This window comes from Diceros bicornis, chromosome 14, assembly GCF_020826845.1.
Source record: "Diceros bicornis minor isolate mBicDic1 chromosome 14, mDicBic1.mat.cur, whole genome shotgun sequence".
Classification (NCBI taxonomy): domain Eukaryota; kingdom Metazoa; phylum Chordata; class Mammalia; order Perissodactyla; family Rhinocerotidae; genus Diceros; species Diceros bicornis.
Window position 1 is genome coordinate 25,690,045 of NC_080753.1, and position 13,448 is coordinate 25,703,492.

General features: G+C 39.7%; 1 protein-coding gene across 1 annotated transcript in view; it reads left to right on the plus strand.

The window, feature by feature from the left end:
- Nucleotides 1-13,448, plus strand: part of KIF6 (kinesin family member 6) — a 370,265-nt gene that overhangs the window by 184,728 nt on the left and 172,089 nt on the right. The window contains 3 exon segments of the mRNA XM_058555469.1: nt 4,577-4,682; nt 5,560-5,698; nt 10,074-10,289. Of these exon segments, the coding sequence (XP_058411452.1) occupies nt 4,577-4,682; nt 5,560-5,698; nt 10,074-10,289 (461 nt within the window).

Sequence of the window (13,448 nt, forward strand, 5' to 3'; positions counted from 1 at the left end):
TCTCCTCACACAAAAGAAAAAAAAAAAAAAAGAAGCTAATGCTGATGGGAACATGTTCATAAAATTTTTCTCACAGAGATTATTTCAGAATAATGAGAACATCATAATCACACTCAATGTATAAGCAATGAACTTAAGAAGTAGTTACATGTAACATAATCATAAAAATATTGCAGAAGAGTGAGTTCAGCTTGGATCAGTGGTCTCTCTTTTCACAGGAAGATGATAAATGTTCTTGAGCCACAGGCAACTGGGCAGAAGTCTCAGGATTGCTCATCTTCCTTCCTTCGTTCCTTCCTTCCTTCTTTCTTTGTGTCTTGTCTTCTGTCTTTTTGGATGTGTTATAGGGTACTTGCACAAACCCTGTAAAGGGATTCATTATCAACCTATCACAATATATCACAAGTATTTTTAATGTCGATAAATATACCTCTCTACCGTCATTTTAATTTTTTAATTTTATTTATTTATTTTTCCCCCAAAGCCACAGTAGATAGTTGTATGTCATAGTTGCACATCCTTCTAGTTGCTGTATGTGGGACGCGACCTCAGCATGGCTGGAGAAGCAGTGTGTTGGTGCGCGCCCGGGATCCGAACCGGGGCCGCCAGCAGCGGAGCGCACTCACTTAACTGCTAAGCCACCGGGCCGGCCCACTACAGTCATTTTAAATAGCTGCTAACTATGTACATAACTGTACCATAATTTATTTAATTAATTTCCTAATATGGGACATTCCAATTTTTTTCCAACATCTTTTGCTCTTATAAATTATGCTGGTCAGTGGCCTTGTTAAGATCTAAGCAACTGCTGCTCAGCTGATCCCTGCTTGTCTATTCACCTATCTACCTCCTCAAAGAATTCTAGTAGGCATGGTATTCTCTTTTAGAAGTATACTGTTCCACATAGTATTTTAATAAAATTACTAACTTTGCTCTAGTATGGTGAGTATAGTGCTTAAAAACTTGGATTCTGAAGTCAGCCCACCTGAGTTTGAATCCCAGCTCTGCCATTTGCTAGCTGTGTGCCCTTAGGCAAGATATTTAACCTCTCTGTACTTCAGTTCCTTCACCTATGATACGGGGATGATAATAGTACTTATCTCATTGCGTTGTTGTGAGGATTAAGAAAATGATGCATTCAAAGGGCATAGAAGAGTATCTAGCATTTAGTGCATGCTCAATTAATATTAGCTATTGTTGATGATGATAAACTTGCTTTGCCTTTTTATTCACATTATTAAACCTAAATTTCCATAAAAATATGGCTACAGACAAAACTTCAATTTTTGGCAAGAAATATTGGGAGCAGAAAGACAGGCATGCAGTGGTCTCAAGGGGGTAAAACACATATTAGGAAATACGGTCAATTCTTATTATGTGGCCAGGTGCAAAACGTATAATATGACAGAGTAGCTGGACCAGACTCTGGGCTGTCAGAGGTCTCTCATTAGCAGTCAGGTGGGTGGAGATAGGTGTAGTCACCAAACATCCATCCACCAGACCATCACCAAGTTAGTGTTTAGACATGCATACTTATCTATGATAGTCCCTGTCCATATGAACTGGAGCTGAGTGGCATACATTCATTTTTACTTCTTCCCTAGGATTCTTTTCTCTTCCTTCTTTTCTCCTAGTGTAAGTAGACAAAAATAAAGTTTCTTGTTTACTTGGAACAAAGAACAGACTTTATTGTACTCACTTGACCTCCTCAGATAGCCTTTTCTGCCAACAGTTCTTCACTGACCAGCAGGGTTCTGGCAGCTGGGAGACCCTTCAGTAGGAGCAGTGACTAGGTATGAACTTGGGAACTATTTTGGGAGATAGGAAAATGCAGGGAATTTGGGGTCAGTCATTCAGTCTTAACTACTAGAGGAGTACATCGGAAACATCTGAATTAAGCATTTTTCTGTATTTTAATTATTAGACCAAGTCCTTAGTTGATAAGAAAATAAACTCAACAATAAATCAAGTGTATGAAGGAATGACCAGGCATTTTTTCTTATCTAAAGAGGCCTGTGGTCTCAAGCACTGAGGAAAAAATTGCATGTCAAAAGGCCTCATCTTCATTCTTAGTTTTATACCAGACTAAGAGTCCCAGAAAGAGTAAAGCAATTCAGTTCTTTCATTTAGGCAGAAGTTCTTAACCATTTCTTTGGAGCATGTCCTTGATCCTCCTTGTATCCTATACTATTATTGTGCAGGACAACAATCTTAATGGAATAGCCAAAGCCCGGTGAGACTGAGTGATCAGCGAGTGGTCACTCAGCTGGCCAGCAGGCTTGTGTCTTACAGTGCTTTCTTGTGAACGAGGATTCCGTTTCAGCCCTCCTTCATGGAATATTACCTAGAATATATACTTTATGATCAAACTATACAGAAGAAATTAGTTTCTAAAGAAAAAGCAAGAAGGAAGACTTGATTAACCATTGCTTCTAACCTAATATTGTCTGTTAGAAATTTTATGGACACTGGAAACCACAAAATGCTTTTGCTCTAGAGAATGGGTATATCCTAGAACTAATGGTGATTTTCAGAGTTCCAGAATTTCTGCTAAGTATTCAGGGAAAATACAAGTAGATAAACATTATTATTTTCTGAACCCTCACTAAGTGGGAATTGTAGATCCAGGCCTCCTCATGGGTTACAGAGGAAAGTAGCCACTATGAATATGTCACCTCAATGTCCATCTTAACAGAATCAGTACACCAGTACTATGGAATATTATATAGCCATTAAAAATGAACTAGCTCTACTATATATGTACTGGCATGGAAGATTATCTGTGATAAATAGTTTAGAAAAACAGTGGTGCAGAACACTACGCCAAGTGTGATCTCATTTCTACATAAACAAACCAAATCTACAAACAAACATATGGATGTAGGATATGCTTCATTAAGAGCTGGAAGAACATATTTCAACTGTTAACAGTGGATTTCTCAAGGTACAGTAAATAAAGAAGATGGGAATGGTGGCGGGGGAAGGGAGAGAAGAGTGTTTACTTTTTGATTTATTCACAACTGTATTGTTTGGAATTCTTTTCCAAAACATGTATTTTTATGATATTTTATATAAAAACTTATTAAAAGATCTTTGTATCAGAAATGAATCTCTCTGTGTGTCTGATGGTTTGAAGCTGTATTCTACAAAGAAATCTAGTGTCCATTAGCAAATAGTAAAAATGGCAAGTATCCCTCCACCTGAAGAAACTCCTTAAAAATTACAGTTTATAAATTGTCTCACACCATCTACTGTCACATGTCACAGATTATAGGAAGAGATAAAGATGAAATCCAAAGCGGCTATGTGATGGAAATCCTTACGCCTTGTTTGAGTGGAAAGGAAATGGGTATAGTTTAAAATGATGCTGGAAGTATGCAGATATTTTCATAACAATATGAGAAAAATATGCTGCCGTGTATTATGACATTTAACATTATAGATACTGAATGCCATCCTTATACTTTCCTTATCAAGAGTTCCATCTCAAAAAAGAAGGGAATAATTTCCATGGAGATGAATCAGTGAACTAATGAGCGTATTTGTATTGAGAACCTGATGTATGTACTGTTCTAGCTACAGGGTTGGGGGAGAGGGAAGACAAAGATGAATAAGAGCCAAGCATTGCCTCATGATGCTTTTAAACTAATGGGGGAGCTAAAGTGGTACAGGGACTCTACAATGCAGTGTGGACTGTAGTAAACACATATCATGCTACCAACTAAACCAGGACTTCAAAATAGAGGGTTGGATGGTCCCTCCAAAGGGAGGTGTTTGTCTTCTGTTTCCTTTTTTTAGAATAGGAAAAACAGGAAAATCATTGTAAGAAGAGGGGAAAGAGTCAGTATGGAGAGGTGATGAGGAGGTAATTAAACAGGTAACCGTGGTAGAAGCCAAGAGAACCCAGAGGGAGAGGTTGGCCATAAAAAGGAGGAAGAATATTATCCAAAACATATAAAAGAAGGAGGAAGCCCTGAGTGGAGGCAGAGACACTTAGGTGAAGGAAAAGGAAACCAAAGGAGCCCACTTGTCACAGCTTTGACTTCCTCAGTCTGGTGAGAAGCTACGTTATTGACAGAGAATGAAAGAGTAGTGGAGGGCTTGGAGCTGTGGAAAGATTTGGAATAACCACTGTGAAGAATGTAAGTCAACCAGGAATAATTAAAAGGGTTGTAGCACCACTAAGGTCCCGGCTGAGGCTGAGTGGCATGAATTTTAACAAAACTAACAAAGAAAACTTTTTCATGACTTTTTCTAGCAATGCTGCAGCTAGGCACAGGGGCATAGAAATTCAGCTTGGCTAGAATGTATGTTTTATAAAAATCAAATGATTCTTATATTGAAAGCTGCATATGAAAATTCATTGGAAATTAGTCAAACAATTGCATCATTTCAGATTTCACTTTGTCAATTCATTTCTTTCCCCTTAATTTTTATAGTCAAATCAGATAACTATATTTCCATCAAGACGTGGAATCAATATCCTGTACTTCAAATGTTAACCAACCAAGTAATGCCATTCGAATTTCTGAAGTTTCTATTTCATAGTTGTTTCTCATATATTATGTATTTTTAGGCTGGAAAAACTAATAACATCCTTTCTGGAAGACCAGGATCCAGAAAGTAGACTAGAGGTTGGCACCGATATGCGTAAAGTTCATCACTGTTTCCATCATTTAAAGGTAAATTTAAGCATTTCCTTTAGTAGAAGACATTGTCTGCCATGTTCAAACTGCAATAAAGCTTTCCTAGTTGACCAACTCTTGAAAGGTTAGGACCCAGCTTCACATGTCCAGAATGGTATGATCTTCGAACAAAGGCTGTGATTATCACCAAGTTTCTTCAGAGGTTGTATTTTACTTGCCAATGAAAAAGCTCAGACCACGGACTTCTAATTCTTTTGCCAGGAATCTCTACCTTCTACATAGTATAGTTCCATGTTCAAAAACCATTTATTTTCAAGTTATATAAAGAGAATTGTGTCCTTCATTTTTTAATAGCAGTTCAGTTTTGATTTATCCATATGAGTCCTCAGTTTTTCTCTGCCTTCGGTTTTACCTTTCATGATGATGCAGTGGAAATATCATTAACCTTTGCATCTACCTTGCTTGTAATTTGGCATGCTTCTTTAAGATGGTAAACATTTGTTGTGAGTCTGCCATGGGCCAGGCATAGGACGGCAAGTTGAATAAGTAAGTCATGGAGAAGACATATGTAAAGAATGATTATAATAGGGGATAAGTACTGTTTTTAAAAGCATGAATTAAGTGGTATGAGGTTATGGAGAAAGGGAAAGAAGTTCAAGAGGAGATCATGCTTGAGCAGGAATTTCCCAATTTAAGGAAGAAGAGATCATATAGCGGAGAGGGGAATGAGGAACGAGGACAGGTAGGAGGGGAAGACAGAGCAAGCAAAAGCAACTACATTCCAAAGACCAGGAGGCAGGAGAGGACATGCACGCCTGATCTGTGCAAGGCGTTGCTGAAGGCAAAAAGAGTCAAAGAAACAAAGAAATTTGGAATAGAGGTACGGATGCTAAGCTCTTATTTCGTCTTACAGAAACTATTGAATGGGAAGAAGATCCATGGAGAGAGCACGGTCTCCTCTGAAATCCAACATCAAGACTGCCAAGAACCATTGAAAGAGGAAGAATATAAAAAGCTCCGAGATATTCTACAGCAGAGAGATAACGAAATCAGTATCCTTTCTGAATTGATGAGAAACTTTCCCTCTACTGCTTGAACCGGGGAGTGGGAACACTTAGATGTCCCCCCAGCCACATCCCCTCGCTCCCCACCCTGCTTCCAGTTCACATCACTTCTTCCCATTAGAAGGAAAATGTCCCTTCAGCAAATAAAATGGAGCAGTTAGTGAAAAAAGTAGAGTTGCTATAAAAGAAAAATATTGACTTTTTTTTAGCCAGATATAGTTACTATTGCGAGGAATATTTCAGTTTATTGAAAAGTATGGGCTTTTTGACACCATCTCTTACGTTAAATTTAAAAAACAAATTTTTTTTTTTTTTTTTTACTACTCTGCAGTACTGTTTCTGTTTTAGTCCTGAGCCAGTAAGTTAGCTGGGTATCTTTAGCTAGCTGACCGGACACCCAGCTGGCCACAGCCTCACCACGGCCCAGAATTTGTGGTTGGTGTGTGGGCGAAACTCAAATGATGGCTGAAAAATGACAAATGGTATTTAGCTTATGAAGAGCAGAGATTGATTTAAAAGTAACTTTTTATTTAAAAGCCAGATCTACCGCTTTGGGTTCCACATACAAATGTTCCCAAATTTGGAAGTGAGTATAGATATATGTTCAAGATACAATTCTTATTGGCTCTAGAAGGCAGTGTAAGGCGACGTATTTTGGGCGCTGAAAGCGGTGGCAGCTTGTGGGAGCTGCCCCCCGCCCCCTTACAGACTAGGTGGTTACTTCTAAAGAGCCCCTGTTGGGTGGGTTAGACCTCAAGTCTCCCCAATATTTCTTCAGTATCGTTTCTTATTTTATCTTTCAAGCTTCTTGTAAAAGATTTGACATTTTCATTACATTTGCAGACTTTAAACATTCACAAGCAATTATTTTGGTCAGTTCTTTAGGAACAGATATTTTTGTTCATTTTTTAAAAATTACTAAAAGGCATTTTAGCTTCAGCTGTTGTGCAAAAGCATAAAAATAACTGCATGAAGGAAATCCAGCATAAAGACATAAACCAAATACGAGGTAGGCACGCTGCCTGATTAACTTCAGTCTCTAATTTGAGTTGAGGATTAGCAGACCCCATATGTCTGATTTGAGTGAGTTTAGCTGCTTTATTATCCAGCCAGTAACAGTAGGTTCGACTGTGAATTATACTCCCACACCACCCCTTGTCTCTGAGTGCTGCCCACAAGTGTTGTCACCCTCACATTCCTTTTCCTCTCTCTTTCCCTATCCATCTCCAGGGATGGTCCCAGCCTAGACCTCAGTCCTGGCCCCAGCCCCAGTCTGAGCTCTGCTTCTTTTCCTGGCCTTCATCCTAGTTTAGGATCTTCTCCCCTAAATACTCCTACCAGCTTCTTAATCCCCTTCTGGGCTTATGAATGTCTGTGCATATAGCAGGGATGAAAGGAGATATGACAGAGAGGGAACAGTCTAGGTTTGTTCATACATGTTTATTTAAAAAAAGAGAGTGAGACATACATCATCTCCCTTCTTTGCTGGTAAATGCAGGTACCACTGCTCATGTGGGGCTGCACTAGATTCCTTACTGACTGTGAGGAACTCGAGCAGAGTCTCCTCCTTCTGAGACTCATCTTCAAAATGATGCTGTGTAGGAGGCATGGTGAAAAGAACACTGAACTTCAAGTTCACACCTGGGTTGAAATCCTAGCTCTTCATTCGTTAGCTCTACAACTTGTCAATGAAGCTCTTTCCTACTTTTCAGGAGGAGGAGTGTAAGACCTGCCCTGCCTGCCTCACAGTGCTAAGCAAAGACGGTAAGATAATGGACTGGAAAGTGCTTTGAACACTATAGAGTGTTAAATAATGGAATTCAGGACCCCGTAGACAATGGGGAAACTCAGGAGAAGGAAAAATAGCAGCTAAGATTTACTCATCACAAAGCTTACTCTTAATAAGGGCTAATGACCAAGAAAGGCTCCTGAAATTTCATAGTTTCTCAGTCGAGTTGGATATTTTCATATCTTTTTTGATATAACCCAGAAGGCTAAGACTGTGACAGGAGGAATGAGAAAGATATGGCTGGTAGGGGAAAAAAGTGATAGTACTTGAGCTCAACAAAAGACGGTATGCAACCAAAATGACAGTGAACAACATTGAATGTTCTTCTTGGAAAAGGAGTGAAAATGGTGTCATTTCAGTTCCATTCTCATTTTGAATAAACTTCAGACACCCCTCCACAAAATGTAGAACAGAGTGTCATTTAGTATCCCACACAGCGAAGGCCCAACTTAAACGGAATGAGAAAGGAAAGAAAAAAAAGGAAAGGCGAGAAGAAGGAAGGCAGCAGAGAGGATAAATTTGTAATGTGATCTTTATGAAATGTAAATCAGAACATGTCATTTCTCTGATTAAAGTCTTGTGGGGCCTTCCCATTGTACTTAGAATAAAATTCAAACTCCTCACTCCAGCTTATGAGTCCCCACTTGATCTTGCCCCTGCCTAGCCGTCTGACTTCATTTCTTACGCCTCTGTCCTGTGTGTTGGGCTTCAGTCACAGTGACCTTTTTGTTCTTCTAACACAGGGTTTCTCAACCTCAGCACCACTGACATTTGGGGCTGTGTAATTCTTTGTCATGGGAGCTGTCCTGTGCATTGTAGGATGTTTAGTGGCATCTCTGGCCTCTATCCACTAGATGCCAGTAACGGCACCTACCCCCCGCTCCAGTATGGCAACCAAAAATATCTCCAGACATGGCCAAATGTCCCATGGGTGGTAAAAGAGCCTCTGTTTGGGAACCACTGCCAAGCCCATTTCTCCTTAGGGTTTTAGCACTAGCCATTTCCTCTGCTTAGATACCCTTCCTCTGTTGGTTCTTCTTGTCATTCAGATCCCAGCTTAAATGTCATTCTTAGAAAAGCCTTTCTTGAGGCTTGAGCCTTTCTTGAGCACCCAATGTAAAGTAGCCACTCAGTCACTCTTAACCTTTTTAAAATAAGCTATCTGGCACTTTTACTCTAATGTTTTGTGTGTGTGTATATATGAGAGGGAGAGATTTGTCTTTCTGCAGTAGGACATCTGCTTATGAGAATAAGAAACTGATCTGCCTGTTCACTCTTCTGTCCCTATGCCTAGAATAGTGCCTGGAACATAGTCTAAACTCCAATAAATACCATTGAATGAGTGAATAGAAGGGTGTTGCCATGGTAGTGTATGAACCAGCGAAGGTCTATGATGATGTTGATAATCAGTTTCATACAAGCAGGAGTAGAAGATCTGGGCAGAGCCCTATTTTTCTCTGTCAGGCCAATACCTAGGCACTACAGAAGTTGTGAACACCTTTGGTAAGTTCAAGATTTTTTGAGGGAAAAAACAGAAACCACACCAGGGATGGAGAGAGAAAAACTGATTGTGCTTCCAAAAATCACCAAAAAGTTGGAATCAAAGCTGAGGGGAAAGATGGAGGTCAAATGATTTCCATGTTACTTGCCCAAGGAAAAGTGTAACTGGATGCCTCCCCTCCTTTATGAGCAGCAGTCTTCTCTCCCACACCATCTTCAAATTTCCTCAGACTCCTATTTTAATGAAGCCATTTCTAGGCATGGTGAAGGCCTTGAATTCATTTCACTGCACATGCAGTTAGAGTTCTGAGATTCTCAAGAGGGATTATAGTCTTTTCTCTGAGCGATGGCAAAATCCGTTAGAATTCTCGGCATCTTGAACCCGAAGGAACAGTGAAGTAGGGAAGAATCGAGTGATTTTATTACTCATCATAGTGTTCCTAGCATCCCTAAATGGCCTGCCAAAAGAGCATTTTAAAGTGATATATCTATATTAATAATTCACCTCTTTTCAGTTCCATTTGGGGCCAAAAATTAGAAACTTTTTTTAAAAAGTGACTTTAAATCCCATTCGAACATACGCCGAATAAGCGTGTGTTGGATGTGGGCCTGCTCTGGCCACCAGATTGATCTGGCTCGTCTGCCAGCTGGGCGGGTTCTGGCGTTCTCCCTCTCCACCCCTCCTGCTCCCCCTGAGCAGCTTCCTGGGTTAAAGTCTTATTTACTCACAGATATACACGTAGCTACTTTGCCTACTACCACTCAGTGTTCATTTTACTTTTTATAAACATTTTCGTAAAAATTTTAAGTCTTAACTGGTTGAAACTCAGAATATTTTAAAGACCGTTGGGTTTGCTAATTTTTCACATAATGGTGCCATATTGAAAGACCAATAACCTCCTAAACTGTCCATAATTATATCAATGACTTCAGGAAGTTGAAGTGCTCCTTTAGTCAGTCCTTACCGCGTGACAAATAACAAATATCATTGGGAATATTAATCTCATTTAAAACATTGATGTTTTGATCATTAGATTCTATCGTGGGTCACCAACTCCTTAAGTCCAGTTTCAGATATTCTGGTCAATATGTTAAAGAAGGAAAAGAAGAAAGCTCAAGATGCTCTCCACTTGTCTAGCATGGATGGAAGTGAATTTAGACACTCCCAGAGCTCGCTCTTCCCGCCAGGGAACCCAGAAGGTCCAAGGATGTTTCTCTCCTCAGCTCCCACACAGGCTCAGGATGTCAGCACTTTGGGGTACAGATCCAGTTTGCTCCACAGAAAAACAGGTCAGTTATATTTATTTATAAATATAAATTATATAATAGGCTATCACAAATTATATATCTACATAAAAAGTAAATATAAACAATTAGAATTTTAGCATTATATTCATCATCATCATCATTCTTATTGTTTTTATCGTTACTAATATCTCTTGAGGTTTCGTAGTTGTAGCAGCAGGAGCTGCTACTGCAGCAACAATAACAAAAACCCCAAGTAAAGTTTATCCATCCCCCCAAAAAAAAGAAATTCCAGTATTCCTCCTTCCCCATAATGGAACTCAGTATAGCATCCTTTATTTTAAAATGTGCCAGGATAAAAGCTGTAACAGTTTATTTGTTAGAATTATTTTTTATAACTATCAAATCCCTTAAATTAAATACCAGTTTTAAAAATTGATGACTGAACTGGAAAATCAAGTATGAATTGTCAGAGTTTGGAGACAGGAATAGATAGGTCCGGAGCAACAGTGGAAAAGTCGACTTTAGAGAAAGGAAGAATATAAGAGGTATATACGAGAGGGAAGGAGTAAGGAGAGATGTTTCATTACTGATGTGATGACACAGTGTTTATTTCTAAATCTAAATAAGCTGTCTGTAGCAAAATAATTTAAAAATATTATCACAGTCTGTCTTAAAGGACAATAAAAAAACAAAATCTTGTCAGATAGTAGGATTTGACAGGGTTGGACTGACTCAGAGGGACCTTCCCCTTTGGTAGCTTTTGATAAGTGTGTGAGTACCACAACTACAGAGCCACGCTAGAAGTCCAGGTTGGTTTGTGTACATTTCTCTTTCTATTAGACCAGCAGACAATGATGTATAGTTGTGTGACTGATGCCTTTCTCTTGAGAACACTGAGGAATCTGAAGTATGGAATGTACTAGAACAAAGGGTGAAAAGCTTCCCTTTTTGTCAAAGTAGGTTGAAATTTTCTATAGAAACAGTTTGGAATGGACAACCTGACGTGCATGGTTTTCTAAAGAATTTAGCTTGGGAATAATTAAAGAGTATGGTGCTCATTAAGAAGAACACTTTTTAGTTAATAAAGAAAAGATTGAGAATCCTGGAAGTGTATCTTGTGATGTCATATCCCTTTATCTCTTAATTCCAAATCTCCTTGCTTTGAATATTTCTTTAGCAACACAGCACAGAAGGAAAAATTCAAGATCCCAGGAAACTAAAAATGCTATTTTTACGATTTATCATGGTGGCAGTAGACAGGGAAAAGCAATTATTCCTCTCTGTGATTGTTTTCCATACAGCATTCCTATACTCTATTATGGGTAACAGCTGGTTGGAAGAAAAGAGGCCCTCTGGATTGGTGAATTCACTAGTTCAACCATCAATTTATTCATTCCTTTATTCATTCAACATATGTTTATTGAGTACGCACTTTGTTCTAGGTACTGTGCTAATTATTATTATTATGGCTAAAGCTTATGTAGCCCTTATATGTACCAGGTATTATTCAGAGTTTGCTGCTTGAATTAACTCATATAATCCTTATCCTATAGGTTCTTGTATTACCCCTATAATTACAGATGAGGCCATGCATGTACAAACACAGCCTCTGACCTCAGAGCACATGCAGGCTTACAGAGAAGAGAGCCTTGAATGGTTAATTTAAAAAGTATACCTCTGGGGCCGGCCCCGTGGCTTGGCGGTTGGGTGCGCGCGCTCCGCTGCTGGCGGCCCGGGTTCGGATCCCGGGCGCGCACCGACGCACCGCTTCTCCAGCCATGCTGAGGCCACGTCCCACATACAGCAACTAGAAGGATGTGCAGCTATGACATACAACTATCTACTGGGGCTTTGGGGGAAAAAAAAAAGGAGGAGGATTGGCAATGGATGTTAGCTTAGAGCCGGTCTTCCTCAGCAAAAAGAGGAGGATTAGCATGGATGTTAGCTCAGGGCTGATCTTCCTCACAAAAAAAAAAAAAAAAAGTATACCTCTGTATGACTAAGGGAGCACGTACCAGGGAACCCTACCATGAATTAAGACCAGAAAGATCCAAAAAGGGGCATGGGGGTGGGAGTGTTTCTGGAAGGAATGTGCAAGCAGAAGGAATCACTTGAGTAGCTTTCAAGGACTTTGTGATGGAAAGCAGCCTTTTAGGAAGTGAAAATGCCAGGTATGGTTGAGATCTGGGGAGTGACAGACTAGGAAGACATGTTAAGTGACATGTGCAGAACAGATTGGCAGAGGCCACAAAGACTGAATGACCAGTTAGGAGGCCACTGTAGTCCAATAGTCCAGGCCAAAGGATGGGGATGATGAGAGAGAGGTAGGGGGGATGAGAAGCACTCTGGGAGGTAGAGTGAACAGGGCTTGGTGACTACTTGGATATAAGGGTTAAGAGTGAGGATTGGTCCCTAGGTCTCTGGGTGGCTGGTGGAGCTCTTATGGAAGTAAGGGACGGTACCATCCCCGCCCCTCCCCCCACCAGCCTTGCAACAATCAGCATTGTTGGCTATAGAGAACACAGCATTGGCATTTCTGCTGAAATGAGAGGTCACAATCAGTACACATGTTAGAACCTCATGCTCATGATGGAAGGAACTCTGTTTACTGGCCTTTTCCAAAGACACACACCATTGTGCCCGTGCAGAAATGGCCTCAGATATCACTGCCCAGTCCCTTGCTGTGTGCCAGACCTTTTCTAGTTCTATTTTTTCTTACCCACACCATCTCCCTTCTCATAATTCTTCTTCCCCGCAGCATCTCATAATCTCTCTCCTAACTCATAATTATAGTCAGCTTTTTCAGTAACTCTTTTCCTCCCTTGATATTGCTATCAAGACACTATAGTTTTGTTTGGAGGATGAATTAAGTTCACTTGAATAAAAAAATCACTGAAAAAATAATGGAAATTGTTTGCAAAGTCCAAGTACAAATGAGGTAAAAGAGTTTTGGAGAAAAGCCTTATAGTTGAAAGGGTTTTTGAGTTGTTTTAACTGTCATTGGATATAGTTCTAGCAATAACTTTAAATAGGAGTAGGCTCACAAATGGGTTGATAATGATCTAGCCATTTGGAGGAGGGACTGATGGGGGATTGATTTTATTTTTTGGCAAAACTACAGATAGGATGAAAATTGCTGTGGATGAATCAACGCTGCAAAGCAACAGGTAATGGGATAATTTGTTACAGTGTTGAAGATCC